This window comes from Tamandua tetradactyla, chromosome 13 (genome assembly GCF_023851605.1).
Source record: "Tamandua tetradactyla isolate mTamTet1 chromosome 13, mTamTet1.pri, whole genome shotgun sequence".
Taxonomy (NCBI): domain Eukaryota; kingdom Metazoa; phylum Chordata; class Mammalia; order Pilosa; family Myrmecophagidae; genus Tamandua; species Tamandua tetradactyla.
Window position 1 is genome coordinate 51,266,277 of NC_135339.1, and position 18,986 is coordinate 51,285,262.

At 42.2% G+C, this 18,986-nt stretch overlaps 1 protein-coding gene across 1 annotated transcript in view; it reads right to left on the bottom strand.

The window, feature by feature from the left end:
- Window positions 1–15,995: 15,995 nt before the first annotated feature.
- LGI1 (leucine rich glioma inactivated 1) overlaps window positions 15,996–18,986 on the bottom strand; it is a 35,827-nt gene continuing 32,836 nt past the window's right edge. Inside the window, exon 8 of the mRNA XM_077124390.1 lies at window positions 15,996–17,149. Coding sequence (XP_076980505.1) covers window positions 16,314–17,149 — 836 coding nt within the window. The 3' untranslated portion in view covers window positions 15,996–16,313. The remainder of the gene's footprint in view (window positions 17,150–18,986) is intronic.

Here is an 18,986-nt window from a genome sequence, read left to right on the forward strand (position 1 = left end):
CCCAGGACTCTTTTCCTGCAATCTCCAGAACAGCCTGGCTGGCCACTGTCTGGGAAGGAAATTTTTCCCCCCAAATCTCCTTTCCCACACTGGCCATGCCCTTTCTGAAAAGCACCCTTTGTGGTCTCAGTCTCCAGGAGCACAGATGTCCACAGCAGTTGCCACATGGTCACTGGGCCACCTGCTCCAGCCACCTGCTCTCCCACCCTGGTTCTGTGACCGCTGATGGCTACAGTGGAGCTTGTTCAGTCTCTTAACCATTTGGTTCATGTTGCCCTCTCTAAGAAAGCTGCAATTCTTGCCCTCTAACTCTCTTTCCTCAGCATTCCTCAATAGGTACCACCTAAAATAAAGGAGCGTGGCATGAAGCCATATTGCAGCTTCCAGGTGGAGTTTATCTAACATGCCTGGCATCCATCATAATGGATAATGGGTCATTTCTGGGAAGTGCATAGACGTATGGCCAGAAAATATCTGAGCTCATCAACTATGCACTGACTTTCATTCGATTTGTTGTCAGGCAGTGATACCTCTCTACCTTGCTCCCATATACTGAGGTAGTTCCTATTTGGGGGCCTCTAAACACACAGCCACTTGCTATAGCATAATGATAATTGCTATTACGATTCACCCACTGTAACATCCTTCAAGCAGTTGCTGAGAATTGCAGAAATCTCAAATATCAGCATCAGGTTCACCCTTTAAACTGAAAGTAAAGGGGAAAAGATTGTAAAGGTGTGGATGGAGGTGAAATCTGGTATCCTGAATATTAAGGAGACTGGACTTAAGTAGTCCAATGTGCTAGGCCATTAAGACCCGTAATACATGCCAAATTTTATTTTCTAATCTAGATTAGAGTCATGGACTGTCCTTAGAGTCATGGGCTGGTCCTGCTGGCCTATCCCAGCTCACTAATGCCGGTTGGCAGTGTCTGGGATGTACTTTGGGGATGATTCACTTACTACATAGTCTCTTCTATGCCATGGAAGAGCCTTTTAGCAGATGGGTATGTTTAAAAGTGGTCTGCACTTTGCCCCCTCATGAGTGTACATGTTGTAAACAAGAGCACCTGGCTCATTTTATCGATGACTGCAGGGCCTATTGGCCTCAGTTTAATAGGGTGAGGTAGCAAAACCCTCATCAAACTCTCGGTGACACCTCCAAGGGATGGCTTGGTGCAGGGGAAGATTAATCCCTTTTAATCTTCATTTTTGGAAAACTTTCCTTTAAAAAAGTTATCCAAATATTATATGAAAATATTTTCAGAAGATCAAATAGTAATACAAGAATGCCAGTGATAACAGTAGTCCCCTGCTCTACCCCTTCCCAGTCTTACTTTCCAGGGGCAAGCTCTTTCGGCTCTTTTTGCTGTTTTTTCTGACATGTGCTTCTGTATTCTAAAAGGAGTAGTATGTGTAGGCCAAAATGTCTTACTTATCCACTTTAGATATCATCTGTTGGTTTATATTAGGGTAGATGAGGTTTTAGCTATCTTCCATGCAACCTCCTTGCCCACATTTCTCTTCTCTTCAGCTACCCACATAGTTAGAGCACAAGGTGGTAAAACACTATAAATGACAGGGGTTCTGGATTTAGATTGCTTAGGTTTGAATTCCAGCTTGTCCCTGACGATCATTGCTCACTTTCTCTACTTGTACAAATTTTATTTTCCTGGAGATAATAATAGCATCGTTTTTCCATTTGCTTAGTTTTCTGTGTACGTATCATTGATTCTTCTTAATCCTTCAAAGCCTCTCAATAATAATTTTTAAAAAATCAGATAAACTCTCAGCCCCATTTTCCCCTAGGGGCCTCTCTCCAGGAGCCACCCATTCCCCTTCTCTGTGGCCCACTTGCTGTTTCTGCCAGTTGCACAACAACCTTCATCCTCCTCCTCAGAATTCCTGCACTCCTCTCCGGTACGAATCCCTCTTTCTTGTTCCCATGTCTTCCTCGTCCTTGGTTTTCTCCCTCATTTGCTGGAGTACATCCTGCAATAGCTTCTAAGGGAAAGTTTATAGAAGGTAAAATTTATGAGACCTTGAGAGCCTAAAGATGTCTTGTTTTCTACCAGCAGTTAAGTATGCAGGCTTTTAGATAACCAACTCCTTCTCAGTTCTGCACTTTTTGCTGGCCTATGTTGTGCCTGGTGTACTCAGTCCTGGAGTCTTTTTAGGTTAATTTCCTCAGGGACCAAAGCTCTAGTGTTGCTAGAGGGGGCTCTACCTGATTGTGTAAATTGACTCAGGGGACCTAGGGTAAGCCCAACAGCTCTATATAGAGACTTTTCACCAGTACCTTCATTCTTTTGTGGAACTTGGTTAATCAAAATCCAGAGCCTTTCTGGCATTCTGCATGGAGGTGTGGTTACTTTTGATGTGCTCCCTTCTACCAGTCCTTAGGTGGCAGTTTGCTTTACACTGTTAAATCACTTACCACTTTTCTTCAACCCTAACTCTGTCCCCTCTTGTGATGTGGACAATTGACATTTTCTTAATCTTATATAAAGTAAATGCCAATGTAACTCTGAGCTCCTCTTCTAGCCTCTGCATTACAACATCCAAGCCCTCACATATATAATTCTACAGCATCTATCAAACTTCACCATAATGATTGAGCTTACTCTTGGGGCTATAGTTAAAAGCAGATCTAGGCAAAGGACTCTCATGGTCATATGTCTGGACCACATGTTTCCTTGCCATTTTTAATGTTTTTTCTTTCATGTATTTATGTATTCAGGCATGTATGAAACACATGTGTTGAGTTCCTACTATATATGCCAATCAGTTCGCTTGGAGCTGTAGGTACAGACATGAATAAGACACAGTCACTACCTGTAACCTACATATTATATCAGTTTGGTTGTCATTAGGCCAGTTGCCATTCGTTTTTTTATTTACGTATTTATTTTTTTTTATTATTGTTTTTAAATACAAAAAAACCACCAATTAAACGCAAACATTCCTATTTTGATCATTCCATTCTACATATATAATCAGTAATTCACAATATCATCACATAGTTGCATATTCATCATCATGATCATTTTTTAGAACATTTGCATCAATTCAGAAAAAGAAATAAAAAGACAACAGAAAAAGAAATAAAACGAAAACAGAAAAAGAAAAATATATACATACTATACCCCTTACCCCTCCCTTTCATTGATCACTAGCATTTCAAACTAAATTTATTTTAACATTTCTTCCCCCTATTATTTATTTTTATTCCATATGTTCTACTCGTTTGTTGACAAGGTAGATAAAAGGAGCATCAGACACAAGGTTTTCACAATCACACAGTCACATTGTGAAAGCTATATCATTAGTCAATCATCCTCAAGAAACATGGCTACTGGAACACAGCTCTACATTTTCAGGCAGTTCCCTCCAGCCTCTCCATTACATCTTGACTAACAAGGTGATATCTACTTAATGTGTAAGAATAACCTCCAGGATAACCTCTCGACTCTGGAATCTCTCAGCCATTGACGCTTTGTCTCATTTCACTCTTCCCCCTTTTGGTCGAGAAGGTTTTCTCAATCCCTTAATGCTGAGTCTCAGCTCATTCTAGGGTTTTTCTCAATCCCTTGATGCTGAGTCTCAGCTCATTCTAGGATTTCTGTCCCACGTTGCCAAGAAGGTCACACTTCTGGGAGTCATGTCCCATGTAAACAGGGGGAGGGTGGTGAGTTTGCTTCTTGTGTTGTCTGGAGAGAGATGTTGCCATTTGTTTATTTCATTCTATTTCCTTCCAGACCTATGGTAGGATACATGTCCCTATTCCATTGGTCTTACGCATGGCTCTACGACTTGCTTTAGCTAACCAGGGAAATGTGAGCAGAAATGATGTGTGTCACTTCCTGGCAGATGCTTTAAGAGCTAGTGCATGTTTGGTGATATCTCTTTTTGTCCCTGCCATAATTACTTAGTGGTGTTCCATTTAGTAGCTATTCTGTTAATTTAAATCTTTGTAGGAAGATTATGATGACTTAGAAAGACCATAGTTCCCTGCAGCATAAATAAAGAGTAAACCTTTGTTATTTCAAGCCACTAAGCTTTGGGGGTTGTTTGTTACCATGATATAGCCCAGCCTACCCTGACTGATACAATCAATGTAAGTATAGTGGTCAATCACTAATACTCTGATTTCAGACAATTCTGGGTTTGAATCCTGGTTCTGCTATCTCTTAACTTTATAACTTTGGGCAAACTTCCTAGACTTTCTGAACCTTAGTTCCTTCTCCAAAAAAATAGGGATAAAATTAGGAACTACTTCATAGCAATATTGTTAGGATTAAGTGACTGAAGGCCCAGAAAATATTCAGCATGTGTCCTGCTCATGGTAAGTACTGAATAAATGGTAACTACTATCATTGCTTTTGATAATTAATAGCATGTTCAGCCTACTACACATAAACAGTCAAGCCATCTAAAGGCAGAGAGAATGTGTATGAGTCAGCAGAATTATTGCACTAGAGGGAATACTGCTTCTTAGGAAATACAGAAAGGGATAAGTTCTTTGTGATGAAAATAAGTATACAGATGACTATTTTGTGATAATGGAGGGGAAAGAATTTTATATTTGACTTTTTAAAACAGTATCTATGCTTGTTCACAGTCTATGCAGAGTAGAAGTCCCTCTTTGCTAAACCTTGGTGAATTCTGTACTAAAAATACTCCATTCCCATTTGGCGAAGTGAAATGTCATATCCATTAAACACCAACATACCAAATGCTGCTTGCAGATCCTCAATCCAGCAAACCCAAGTCAACAGGAAATTGTGATCTTCCTCAGCTTGTTCACATTGCACATCTTAGCAGATCCTTCTGAAGGATTTTCTTGTTACTTTGGAGCTACCATCTCAGAATCATAAAAATACAAACTACCTATTCCAACCCTCTCATTTTTCTTTTTTTAAGAAAGGAAACTGCTGCCCATGGAGGAAAAGTAATTTCTCAAGGTCACAAAACTATAAAAGAGATCAAAATCCCCAAACTTCCACGTCAAATTTTTTTTTTTAATTACAACATAGAATTACAGAATTTTCAGAGCTAGATGTAAACTTTAGGATGACCTGGTCTGGTTCCAATATCTTCCAGAGAAAACCAAGGTCCAGTGAAGCTTAAAGGTTTTGCCCAGAGTAATATATAGAGCAAGTATGTTCCAGAGCTTTTGTTTAGCTTTTTCTAACCAAAGGCTTGGTGCCCTTTATATGCCACTGCTCAGTCTAATGTGATGATTTGGGCTGGGGGCTCCTAAATCCCAGCTCATGGACTGATGATGGACTATGGACATCAGAATAACCTAAGAGATATTTAAAAATAAAGGTTCCTGGGTCCTCTGTTTTAAGGTTCAAGTTTGGCGGGTCTTAAGATTCAGATTTGAGAGCCCAAGCCATCTGTATATTTATTCTGCTTTCTAAGTGATTCTAGGGGTACCCAGTTTGGGCAGCCCTTATTAACAGAAGTCAGTACTTTATATTCTACGCTTTTCTGCTGTTGTTCAGATTGTCCTATGATTATTTCCAGCTAATGACCAGGTACTTGCAAAAAAGCTAAGTCAGGAAAAGTCCTGGGTCACTCAGGAGCCTCTAAGATTTTAATCTGCAAAGCCAACCTCAAGGTGAATGAACAAGGCGAGAGGACAGCTGAGGCTGCACTTGCCAGATGGAGAGTGACCTGAAATGGAAACATATCCAGGAAGAGAACAGAAAGTGATCTAGGAATGCTTGTTTTCTCATCTCCCAGGGATGGGTTGCCACAAAATCAGAATTGGCAGCCTGACTTCACTGGGGAAAACAACATTTTGAAACAAAAGATATCAGTTTAAATATTTTAAAACAGAATATTTGAGAGATGACAATTTAAAAATGTATATAGAACACGTAACAGTGAATCATCATGAATAATGGACAGGCATGGGAGATTATATTCTGCCAACTTTCACAAAATAAGAGCTGGAAGGGATTTTTAAAACCTTTTAGGCAAGGGATTCTCAACATCTGAGGGTGGGGCCTCTGCCTTAGTAATTCTAGCTCTCTAAGTAGAGGTTCTCAATGGAGACACTCCTACAGAGGACTTCTGTTATTTTGCCTGTCCAGAATCCTTTCTTTCTTTTTAATAGCGCTCCAATTTTTCTGTAGGGAATCACCTCCACCTCACGGTCATTCCAGGGCTGGGCACCGCAGAGCAGGTTCCTGGGCAGTGCCTCGTGGGACACAGGTCGGACCTCAGAAGGAACATTCAGTAAATGGCCTCTTTATTCCTTACATGGAACAAAAGATCCAGAAGAGAAGGGGAAGAGATCCCATTGTGGCCTGTCTCCTGGGGTTGGTAGATGGCAGCTCCACACACCCCACTTCACGTGGGAGGAAAGAGATAAATCTATGCTGAGTGTGGTATTTATCCACTCTGTGGGGAGGGGGCTCTGCCCCTGAGAATGCCGGTCCTGATGAGTGTCTGTGGCTGTTCATTCCCAGTTTCCAGGTTTAAGGTCTGGTCGGGCCTTTTCATTAGACTTAATTAGATGTGGAATGGAAACTGACTGAAATACCATCGCAGGAGAGGAGAGGAGGGAGGAGGTGAGGGCTGACTGTGAGCAATGATTTCGCCAGCAGACACAGGACCCCAGCTTGGCCAGTCAGAGCTTTCCATCCTTGGTCTAGACAATTGCTTCAGGGATGAGCATGGGGATCTAAGCCAGGCCAGTGAACATCAGCCCCCAACTTTTGCTGGAACTCCTGGGAAAGAGGTACTGTCATTCTGTTGGGCCTGGCTAACTTGGCAGGATGTAATTTTGGAGCTGCCAGTGGGTATCTTTGCATCATGAGAAGATAGACTTATTTAGGAAGATGCTAATGTAAAGGAAAACAGAGCCTGTTTCCTCTACTTCTGGCAGATTCATGAAAATATCATCTGAGTACCTGGTCCAAGCATTTTGGAAGCCAGATGTACTTTTATGTTTAAGCTGGTAACTATGCCAGTTTAAAAGGATTATATACCCACAAAAGCCATCCTGATCCATCTCACGGAGGCAGTCATTTCTTTTAATCCCTATTCTGTACTATAGTTTGGAAACTTCATTAAATTATCTCCACTGAGATATGACTCACTCAATTGTGGTTATTGACCTTTGATTAGAGGAAGATGTGACTCCACCCATTCCAGGTGGGTCTTGACATTTTGGAGAATCCCTTTGTAGACAGCACGAGAGCCACGAGATAGCCATGAGACACACAGCCCACGCAGCCAGAGACCTTTGGAGATGAAGAAGTAAAACATGCCCAGGTTTGCTTCATGAAAGAAGAAGCCTGAAGAGAAAGCTAGATGTCACCATGCTCATCATGTTGTGCCTTTCCAGTTGAGAGAGAAACCCTGAACTTCATCTACTCTCTGGAACCAAGGTATCTTCCCCTGGGTGCGTTAGATTGGACATTTCTACATCCTTGCTTTAATTTGGACATTTTTCACAGCCTTTGAACTGTAAACTTGCCACATAATAAATTCCCCCTTTTAAAAGCTATTCTGTTTCTGGTATATTGCATTCCGGCAGCTAGCAAACTAGAACAGTAACATGCAGCCAAAAGAATCCTGACCACTATGTTTCCTCAAGGGTCAGAATTGGGGATGAGTAAATGGTCATGTGTGCTTTAGAAAATCCCCACAGATAATTCTGATCCACTTACTGAAGAGTGGACAGGGTTCAGGGATGGGAAATGGGAGTATGCTTTCCTTTGCCCAAGGAAAGTTGAGAATGACTTAAATTAGTCTCACCCTCATTTTATAGATGAGAAAATAGTCAAAGTCACATAGCTAGAATACAGTAAACCCCTTGTGAGTTTGAATCCATCTTCTTTGAGAAAAAATAAATACAATATGATTTTAAAAAGTTAAAGGCACACGTTGCGTCTTTGCTATAACTTTGCTGACAGAGATAGGTAGGATTACTCATTTATCATTTAGGGATATGGCTCTTCTTGACACAAAACCCCAGACAGAAACTTAAAGAGGTAGTTTTTACCCAATGCTCCCTCCAGTGATACAAACAGTGGCCACATTGCAACAAAAGCAAGTTTTATTTAAAAACAGGCAATTCCTAGAGGCCAAAGTCCCTCAGTGTTCTCAGTAGGAATGTGGGCAGAATCACACTTGGTGGCTCCTGCTCGCTTCCATGCTGGAGCCTGGGATGCAGCCTGGTGGTCTGCTCTCTTCACTCTGGCAATCCTCCTGTCTCTCTTGCTGGGCTCATTTGCCTCTGACATCAGGACAGCCAGGGGTTTTGTTCTACCTCTCCTTATAGAAGTTCACTGACATCCTCAGCTCCCAAAGAGAAGAGTGAGATGCTGCACAGAAGTCATTCCCCTAAGCTGATCAATGATTACAGATTCCATACCATGGCACACCACTTTTCCAATAATATACCAACTTAGAGACTAGGTTGGAGGGGCCAGATGCAGACTCAAAGGTCAGCTATTAATGATATTAGTAAAATATAGGTATTAACAGTAATGAACTCCTTCTAGGATAGTTGTGAGAATTTTATTTAATCTACAAGCCAACTCTATGAGTATAATAGCTCACATTTTACAGATGAGATTGATGAACGTGTCTCCAGTCATGAAGCTAGTAAAAAGCAGCACTGGAATGCAAACCTAGGTGTGCCTGACTCTAAAACCCATGCTATTAACCACTAGGACCTACTACCCCAGAGCGAAAAATACTGTGCATGCCATCAGGATAGAACTACAGGCAAAAGGTGGGAAAACATGGGTCATGCCTCACTTCTCCTCTAGACCCTGATAGAACCTACTTTTGTCTTTTTAATGTCAGTTTTCACAGTCTGTGTTTAAGAAATGAGCCCCACCAATCTGTAAATCTTTTAGAGATAGTGGTAACTTCAAGGATAACTTCTGGCACACTTTTGTTTCATTGTATTACCTACCAAAATGCTTTGCACACAGTTGTGTTCAGTAAACATCTTCAATGAGATTGAGCTTGTTGTATAAATAGCTTCCAAGCATTCTAGACTACTGGAAACATTCAGATATCCTGGGCAAGCTACCTCTATCAGTTTGCAGAGCTCTGAATTTTTAATATCGATTTTTTCTTTAGATAAAGAAGTTAAACTTCATAGCATGGTGCCACTGATGGATATTATCTTGTGAGTTGAATTGTGTCCTCCAATAATGCCCAAGGCCTAACTCCTGGAACTTATACATGTGACCTTATTTAGATAAGGGGTCTTTCTAGGTGGAATTAAGTTAAGGATCTCAAGATGAGATCATCGTGAATTAGGGTGGGCCCTAAATCCAATGACAGGTCCTTAGAAGAGAAGAGAAGGAGAAACAGACACAAGAAAGGTAGAGGGGAAGGCTGTGTGAAGATGGGGGCAGAGATTGGAGTGATGTGTCTACAAGCCCAGGAACCCTAAGATTTGACAGTAGCCAACAACTAGGAGAGAGGCATGGGACAGAATCTTCCTCAGAGCCTCAGAAGGAATCATCCCTGCTGTTAACCTGATTTGGACTTCTCACCTCCAGAACTGTGACAATACATTTCTGTTGTTTTAAGCAATCTAATTTGTAGGAATTTAATTATGGCAGGCTTAGGAAACTTGACTTTGCTTCTTAACTGTCATTGTGGCTGTGGGCAAGTTTCTTAACTTTTCTAAGACTCAGCTTTCTCTTCTGTGAAACAATGCTATATTATTATAAAATTACAGAGGATGAAATGGTAATACAGATAAATTATAAATACACTTAGTACAGTGCCTGGCATATGGTAAGTGCTCAATAAAGTCACCTATTATTATAATAATTAAGTTAAGACATTAAAAAAATTTGTCTTATAGTAAAGATATTTTGTTAAGAATTGTTACATGTGGGTGTAACATACGTTCAAGGGCCTAGAGAAGGAAAGACTGTTGTCCTGGGGCCTGGTAGTGTAAACTGGACTGATTTCTGGGACACGGTTTTGAAATTATCATTGAAGGCCTCAGCTAGGGACACTCTGGCTTCTTGGGCTTCTCTGAGTGGTGCTGACCGTGGCCACGGAGCCTTCTCTGGGAACACAATTTCAAAAGGCATAGACTTTCTAAAAGTATTAGTATGAAGCTTCTTGCCCTTTCACTCTCCATGGATTGATTAAACTGGTTTTCACCCTTGAGTGTATGGACCAGGATGGGGGTAGAACTGCAATGTTTGTGTTCTATGAGGATTTTCTCAGGAAAGACTTGTGTCTCTTTCACCTTCCAGCCCACCCTGGTTTCCCACAGGGAGTGGGCAGGAGTGGGCAAGCCTATTCTTTTGGGGTGATTCATGGCTGGGATTACTAATGGGATTTGTTTTAGGGGATGTGCTGCCTCTCAGTTATGCAAACAGGGAAGGCTGGAGCTGCTGAGGCTTTAAACTCTTTCATTTCCACCAGCTTCATGGACCCTCTACAAAGTAGGACTTTGCTGGGAGCTTGAGGGTGGGGTGGAATGGAGGAATGATAGATTCCTCAAACAGTCCTGACCTTCAGGGATTGTGTAACCTGGTGAGAGAGAAGGAAATGACAGTGATGCAAGCAGAGTGAATTATGAGCCCTGCTCATGATAAAAGCAATGGACTGAGGAAGACAGAGAAAGGAGAAATGACATCTGACTGGAAGGATGAGAAAGACTGAAATTTCAAGATAGGAAAGTGTGTAAAGGCACTGCAGATGGTTGGGTGGGGCCGCCTGGGATAAGGCACAGAAGCATGCCAGCGTTGGATAGAGCGGACTGACAAGCAGTGCAAGGCAGTGCAGCGTGCATTAGTGGAGGGTGCAGGGAGAGAAGAGGCTGCATCAGATCTTGAGCTCTACTTTCAGAAATTTATAGGGCCATGAGGCCTTCCTAGGGCTGCGGTGTTCTGGAAGTCCAATGCACTTGTCAGCAATCATATTAAAATGCATCTATAGTTCACGTTAAATAGAATTGATATACAACTATAGAACAGCAGAGTTCAGTGTGTTGGGCTATAATTGACCAGCTCATCACACCTGTAACTGTGGTCTTAGGACCAGTGCCAGTCCAGGAACTCCTTGACACCAGTTTGGGATAAGATAATATAGAACTTGAGAGGAAATAGTATAGCAATTTGACATTGCCATGACAACCTAGTGTGTGATCATTTTACTAGTTATTCATTTTTTCTTTAATTGCCAAAAATATTGATCCACAATGGATTGGAAATTTTTTAAAGAATTGAGAAGCACTGGACTCACTGATATAACATTACTTTTTGAAGAAATATTATACTGATTCATACCTCCTTTGCAGTTCCATTGTTTGGAGACTCTTTCAGGTGGTGATGTGCCTTGTGGTCTCCGCTGCTTCCTTCTGGGGGAGGCAGGTCAGTGAGAATCCAGCTTCCCGGATGGTCTTTATGAAAATCTAGTAAAAGAGGTCTGGTTCTCCTAGGGTGATGCAAGATCACTATAGTCCATCCTTCCTACTGATTACAACTAAAATTCTGGTCAAAATGTAAATGAAAAAATAAGCAAAAAACCTATTTGAGGACTCTGAAAAGTAAGTAAAAGAAGGTGGATTATGGAGAGGAACCAAAACTTGGATAAGTGACCAGCCCAGGAATATGTTTCTGGTGCTTTCTCTGGTGCTTTGCCCCATGCAAGCCCAGCAGCACAGCCACGCAGTGGCAGGCAGTGGCTCCAACCAGGAAAACCAGAGGAACCAGGAAAAGGGGCCCCTGCAGGCCAGAGCGTGTGGGGAGAATTGCAGAGAGGAGAGAAGCAGAGAATTACCATCACTTGTCAGTGTATGGACCTGTGCAATCTCAGGTTAACCTCTGAAACATGAATGCATGGGACAGACCCAAACCAGAGGCTCTGAGACCTGAACTGAGATTTGAAGCACTACTTACAGAGGTGAGACAGAATTTGCGATCTAAATCTAAACCAGGTTGATGGCCTGTTGATATAGAAGCATCGGCCTTCTCCAGAGGTTCATATAACTCCAGTGTCTGTACAACGTAACATTCACAATATCCAGGATACAATCTGAAATTATTAGACTTATAAATGTGAACAAATCTCAAGGAAAAAGACAATCAACAGATGCCAACTCCAAGATGACCCCAATATCAGAACTATCACGGGAAGACTTTAAAAATTGTAACCATGAGGTTAAGTAAAACATACTTGATGAGAATGAGAAGATAGGACTTCTCAGTAGAGAAACAGAAACTATAAAAAAATAATCAAATAGAAATTTTAGAACTGAAGTGCCATTGTTTAAAATAACGTGCTGGGGCAGGCAGTGGTGGCTCAGCAGGCAGAGTTCTCGCCTGCTAAGCCGGAGACCCGGGTTCAATTCCTGGAGTCTGCCTATGCAAAAAAGAAAAAATAAATAAAATAACGTGCTGAATGGGCTTAATAGCAGAATTGAGATTACAGAGGAAAGAGGCAGAGAACTCGAAGACAGATCAATAAAAATTATCCAGTCGGAACTTCAGAGAGGAAAAAAAGATTGAAACCATCCAGTACTTTGCCATCATCGCTATGTTATAGTGAGCTGTGCTCAAACATTCTGACTTGGAGATAATTTTGTGGCAAGTACAGAAATCCACTCAAGTTAAGCTAAAAACAACACAAAATGTGCATGTTGGTTAGTGGGGAGAGGAGTTGTTACTAGAAGGCTACCACCGCTGGGTCTATTGCAGGATGGGCCAGGAACTGGACAAGCCTCAGCAGTCGAGGCAGCTCCCCTCCTCTCTCCCACCCTCCTCTCCCTCTCCCTCCCACTCTGAGCTGGAAGCTTGTGATGCTCTGCCCAGATCCCACTCCATAATAAAGGGCTGATTTTCCCAGCTGCCAGGAGTGCTGCCAGAAAAGGGGCCTCAGTTGTCAGCCCTGTTCGTGGGATTGCCTGGGCTAGAGAAACTGCCTCACCCATGGCCCTGCTTCCCTCCAGGCACAGCCCGGCGGCAGTGACCAGCCACCAAGGAGGTGGAGAGGCCTGGTCCCCTGGCTCCAACTTGGGACAACTTAGAAGAGATGCCCCAGCTTAGAGCTCGCTCTAGATTGCCTTGGGTCTTTACTGGAACTGCATAGAGCTCAGCTCCTCCCACTGCCTGACCCTGCTTCCTGGCCTTCCCTTCCATAGGTATTGATCCCAAGAGTCCTCTCTAATAAATGTTTTGTACATTAACTTCTCGGAATTGGTTTCTCAAGAAACCCAACCTGGGACACCACACCTCCCAATCTTCCTTCCACTCTCCCTCCCTCGTCTCCTTCCTTTTTGCTTTCCCTGCCTTCCTGCCTCCCTCCCTCTTTTCCTCCTTCTCCACCTCTTCTCTCCCTCAGACAACATAGTACCTATGTGTCTATTTTCTCCGTCAGCTTCCTCACTCCTCACCTCTCTCCCCACCTACAGTTTCAGGTTCCCGATGAAGAATGAGCTTTTGATGGGCCGTACCAGGTGGTGGAGAGAGAACTGGATTGGGAGTCAGGAGGCCTGGATTGCAGACCTAACTCACCCACCTTACTTCACATCTTTGGGTCTCAGGCTTTAAAGTAAGTTAGAAAGTTCACTAATTTAAATAGTCAGTGATTCTACGAAAGCCAGGCTTTAATGCCTGGCTTCCCTGAATTTAGCACCGTGCTGGCACAGAGGAAAACATTGCTAATAATATTGAAAAAAAAAAGATGTCCTTTAAAAGTGAAAGTGAATTACATTAAGACTGTAAGGTAGAGTGTGACCCAAAGAGTACAATATTCTGGATATAGGGCCTACTAGCAAAAATAGCTTTCACTTGGTGAGTGCTAATGTGTGCCAGTCCTCTGTTAATTACTTTACATGCTACTCCAGTGACCATTGCTGTGTAAGAAATCACCCTAAGACTTAGCGGTGCAGAATAGATATTTTATTATACACATTGATTTTCTGGATCAGGAATTTGGTTGGGGAACCATGGGACTAGATGATCTCTGCTCCACAATGTCGAGCCCTCAGATGGAAAGGTCTGATGGCTTGCGGTGACTTGATGGTTGGGGCCGGAAGCATCTGGCAGCATCTTTACCCACATGTCTGGTGGCTGACTGGCTGTTGGTGGGACCTCAGTGGGACTGTTGACCAAAGTACCTATGTGTGGTTTCTCCCTGTGGCATGTGCTGCTCCTGGGCTAGTAGGACTTCTGACATGGCAACCCAGGGCTCCGTTAGCAAGTGTTCATGTTTATAAGGCAGAAGCTTCACATTATCTTTTATGATCTAGCCTCAAAAGTGAAACTGTATTATTTCTGCCACATTCCATGGATTATATGCAAGTTATAAACCAGCTCAGATTTAAGGATAGGAAAATTAAACACTGCTTCTTGATGGGAAGGGGACAAAGTTCTCAAAAAGCATGTGGGATGGGCAATATTGTTGTGGCTGTATTTGGAATGTCCAGTCTCATTTAATTCTCCCCGTCTTTGGAAGGGAGTATTATTGTCCTTCTTTTGCAGGTAAAAAACCCGAAGCTTAGAGATGTTAAATAACTTGCCTCTGGACAAAGCCAGAACACGATAGAGCTGAATTCAAATCCAGACTGTCCAAACAGGTGTTCTCAAGCTGCATGCTGCTTATTGGAAAAGGGAACTGACAAAACTAAAAGACATTCAAAGGTGATTGTTCCCTATATGAGGCATGGGGAGTGGGTGAGTAGCCATTTTCTCCCCATAACCCTGACATCAGAGTTAATACCTTTCCTACATGGATAAAGGAATTGCTTGTTCCTCTGCATCCTACACAGCATAACTCCCCAAGGGTGTTACTTCCGGAGACCATGTAACTATCCTGGAGTGCCAGCCATGTGCTGGGCAGGGGGTTGCTGTCCACTCACCCCCACCCAGCCATTTGGCAAAGGCGCCTAGAGAACATGAGAAGGAGGAAGCTGATTCTCTCTGTGAAGGCGGTGCACAGAGACAATTTGTGCCAAGAATATCTTCTCTGCCGTGATCCCCTCTTGAAATCACGTCTTCCTTTAAAGTTCAGACAAGGGCAAACTATTCCAGTAATTCATCTTTGATACGCCCATGATCCTGATAATCTGGAATATTCGGATGACACGTTGCACTCCCTGCCTTGCTTTGTGGGTTTTTATGTTCTAACTCCTTGTAGTCTGGTGAGGCCCCAGAGGGCAAGGGCCATGACCTACCATTTCTCAGTTCTCCTCCTCCACCTCCTCCTCGACAGTACCCTGTTCTTAATAGGAACTCAATAAAGATGAATGATAAGACCAAAGGGCCTTAGAAAGTTTATCGTTATAACAGGAGAACACATTTGCTTCTGCAAAGGCATTTGCTTTTTGGCGTGCCTCCTAGGTCGTGGGCTCTGTGCTAGGTGCTAAGGACTCCTGTGAACCAGGAACAGAAAGTTAGAAAATCACATATGAATCTCCAGGGCACTCACTGTGCCGCACATCAATAATGTATCAAAATTGACATCTTGACACATCCTTCATCAGAGGAAGGGGGCCTCCTGTTGGGTACATTTTTGAAGCAAATGCTAGAAGGTTACAATTTATATCAGCTGTCAGATGATTCTGGAGTCAGATATTTAGAAAGTCCCTGAATAGGTTTTTAAAAACCAAAATCTTGATTTTTAACTTCTCTTATGAATTGAGTGATAACCAGCTGGGACTATCAGAAGAGACTAATTATTTCCTCTTCTTACAATGGGCATATTTCTCTACCTGTCTTTTATTTTGTCACCATTTCAACTCAAAGTGTTCCTAAATGCCCTGACCTTTGGAAGCATCCTTGTACATTCAGAATCAGCTGCTCCACCTCTATAAATTATCTGTTAATAAATTATGGATAATGTTTATCATTTGTCATTATTCACATGATAAAGAGATGATCTAAATATAGCTGTCTTGTTACAAAACTATTTCAACAAGAATAAATGCTGTCCTATCAATAATAACCCTTAGGACATGAAAGAAAATGTAAACATTTTATTTGGCAGTTGTTTCTGGACACATGAATAAATAAATGGAAAAGTACATATTAATATTTCTTTTTGGAGTAACAGTTACCATTAAACATTATTTACACATCTTCACTGCAAAGAACAGTTAAACAATTCAATTTTGTCTTATAAAATGTAACTTCCCACACCACTGGACTGGACAGTTAAGGATGGAGATACTGGTAGTGCTTGGATCTAGCAGTCTCAATGTTTGAAAGGCATTCATTTTGCAAGTGATAAGAAGAGTCATCATGCATTGAGTTCATCCAGGTCATGTACTGTAGAAAGTTTTCGATGGCGGCCACAGAATTTGGTGTGTCATGCGCTTAAGTCAACTATGACATGTTTGTAAATCTGTGTATTTCCTTTAAAACTGGAAGCAAAAAGAAAATTACGCTTATTAATTGAGACATGCGTGAATGATCTTGGTGCCTGAACATTTAATTCCTGAAATTTCACAAATTTGGCTTTCTCTGCATCCCAGTTATACACTTGAGTAAAGGAGTAATCACTTCCGAGGATTGCATATTGGTAATTATTTATCTGAAGAGGCTGGAACACCATGGAGCCTCGCGATGGCATTCTCTGGATATCCTGAAAGGAGGAGCCTCCCCATTTCATTACTTTGGAATCGCCAATGAATCTCGTCAAGCAGATGTACACGTCCCCTCTCACTGAGAAGTGCTTTACTGCGTACACATCCTCCATGTTGGGGATGTCCGTTTGGTTAATGAATAATTGCATAGCTTTGTTCCACTGGTAAATTACAGGACGCTGGGAACTACTGGACAGAATTAAGTGAGGTGTTCTGAGCGTTTGAGGTGTTCTGGCAATTTCTAGATATTCCACATCAGTGTCCCTGTACCAGGCGTGTAAGGATTGATGGGAGTAGAATCCATTTCCATTCCACTTGTAAATGGTGGTAAAACCAGCTTTTGAACTGTCAGCAACAACAAAGTACCAGTTGTTTTCGATCTTGAATGTTTCAATGTCATTAGGTTTTCGGATTTTGAGAATTTCAATATCCTGAATTTTTATGAATTTGTTTGCAAAACTGTCCCGTTTATAGATGTGAGAGCCGCCAAACAGCTGGGCCACAATGACATACAGCTGAGTTTCAATGACTATAGGCTTGCACACTACAGTGGATGCGCCTGGGAAAAGACAAGTGAGAGATTAGTTATATGGCCATCCTCTTTTGGAGTATGTGAACACACTGGCTGAGGCCATACAACTTCCATGCACCAAAATCAAACTGAAACAAAAAATTTCCTTGGTTGATTAGGCAAGGCTGATCCCTAAGGCCCAGTGGCTGACGGGACCTGAAGTTCCTTGTCTTTGTACTGCATGAGACCTTCTCACTAACAATTGAGTTGTCATGTCACATCAACCTGCGCTAGTTTGTTCAGCATACACAAGGCTGAACAGGCCACGGTTTTCTCCTCTCACTTCTTGCAGAAAGAAAGCATATTATGAGTTGATCCTAGTAATCCTAATGCAAACTACCATCTATTGAGCACCAATACATCAAATCATCTATTAACTTTTCTCAACAATTCTATGAGAGAAGTATTATTGCCACCTTTCCCCCCTCTCCTTCTTGCAGATTAGCAAACTGAAGGTGAGAGAGGCTAAGTCCTGCTAGGAAATGACAGAATTGGGATTCAAACCCTGGCCTACCTGCCTCCAGCACTTCTATGCTTTTAACTCAGGCTGGGTTGTGGTTAGCTGTCCTAGGGCCTCCAACTTGGGTTAGAATCCCAAGGACCTCTACTACCACCCTGTAAGGAATTGAGCTGTGGTCTGGGCCTCCCACTTGGCTACCTGAAATTGTTTTGTTCTATGCAAGAACTGCCAGCAGCTCTAAAATAATCTGAGTGTCCACTGAGGAAGGATGTAAATGCTACTTGTCACTTTTCTGAAAGTTTAGGTCACTAGTGGCAGGAAGGAGGAAAAGGAGGAGGAAGTCTTAAGGAAAATGAAAGAGGGGTTACAGCTAGGGGCCGTGAAGATATTTTTGGAAATCTCGGAAACTGATATGGGATCGCCAGTAGTCTGGCTTGGAATCCTTTTGGTAAGGGTTTGACATTTATCAACAGATTCCGATCTCCTAAAGGGTGCTTGGCTCTGGGAAATCCAAAGGGAAGAGGGCAAATCTGGGTTCCAGGCCTTTTCTGGCTGCAGTTCTAGAAGCTCTGAGATAACATGTTCTATATCAACTCTCTACTAATTGGCTCCATCTATAAGCAAAATTATTTTGTTTCTGATCCTTTCAGTACTAAATTGATTGTGTGAATTTGGGAAAATCATTTAACTTCCCTGGGATTCAGTTTTCTTGCAATAAGGAGTTTGAACTAGATCAGGGATGGCCAATAGATTTCAATACACATACCAACACTGATTGATAGTGCTGCTTGGAGAGGATTCTATGCCCGAGAGGATTTTATGGCTATTTCAGTGCTGTGTAGGAAATAGTACCATAATAGCTTAGCAATGCCTATCTGGGGTGAAGGGAGAGGATAATGGCAGCATAAGTGCCACATATTTGTCATACTACATCGGATGAGCTGTGAGGTGCCCTTTGAATGTCTGCAAATGTATGCTTCATTTCTCTTTCAAGTGCTCACCTAGAGAATCATCCAGAGAGTCATAGATAATGGACTGTATTCAGGTAAGAAGAATCTCCTTTCAATTGCACGAGGCCCTGCTGCAGTCCACTGGAAAACTAATAGGGCCTAATGGAGGAAGGGAAACACACCTTCCTCCCTGAGAAAGAAGGAGGACTCTGGAGGGACCCAGTTTGGAGAGGATTGCTTTATCTGGCAACCTCTTTCTCAAGCAAGCCCCAGAACAGTCTTGATCCTCTAAGCAATGGGGCTGATGGTCACCAGTGTATCTGACTATGACTCTCCAACTCTTATCTAAATAGTGAACTTTTATGGGGAGGTTGGGAGCTCTTAAGAGCAGACTTAAAGGTGTTAGAGGGTAAAG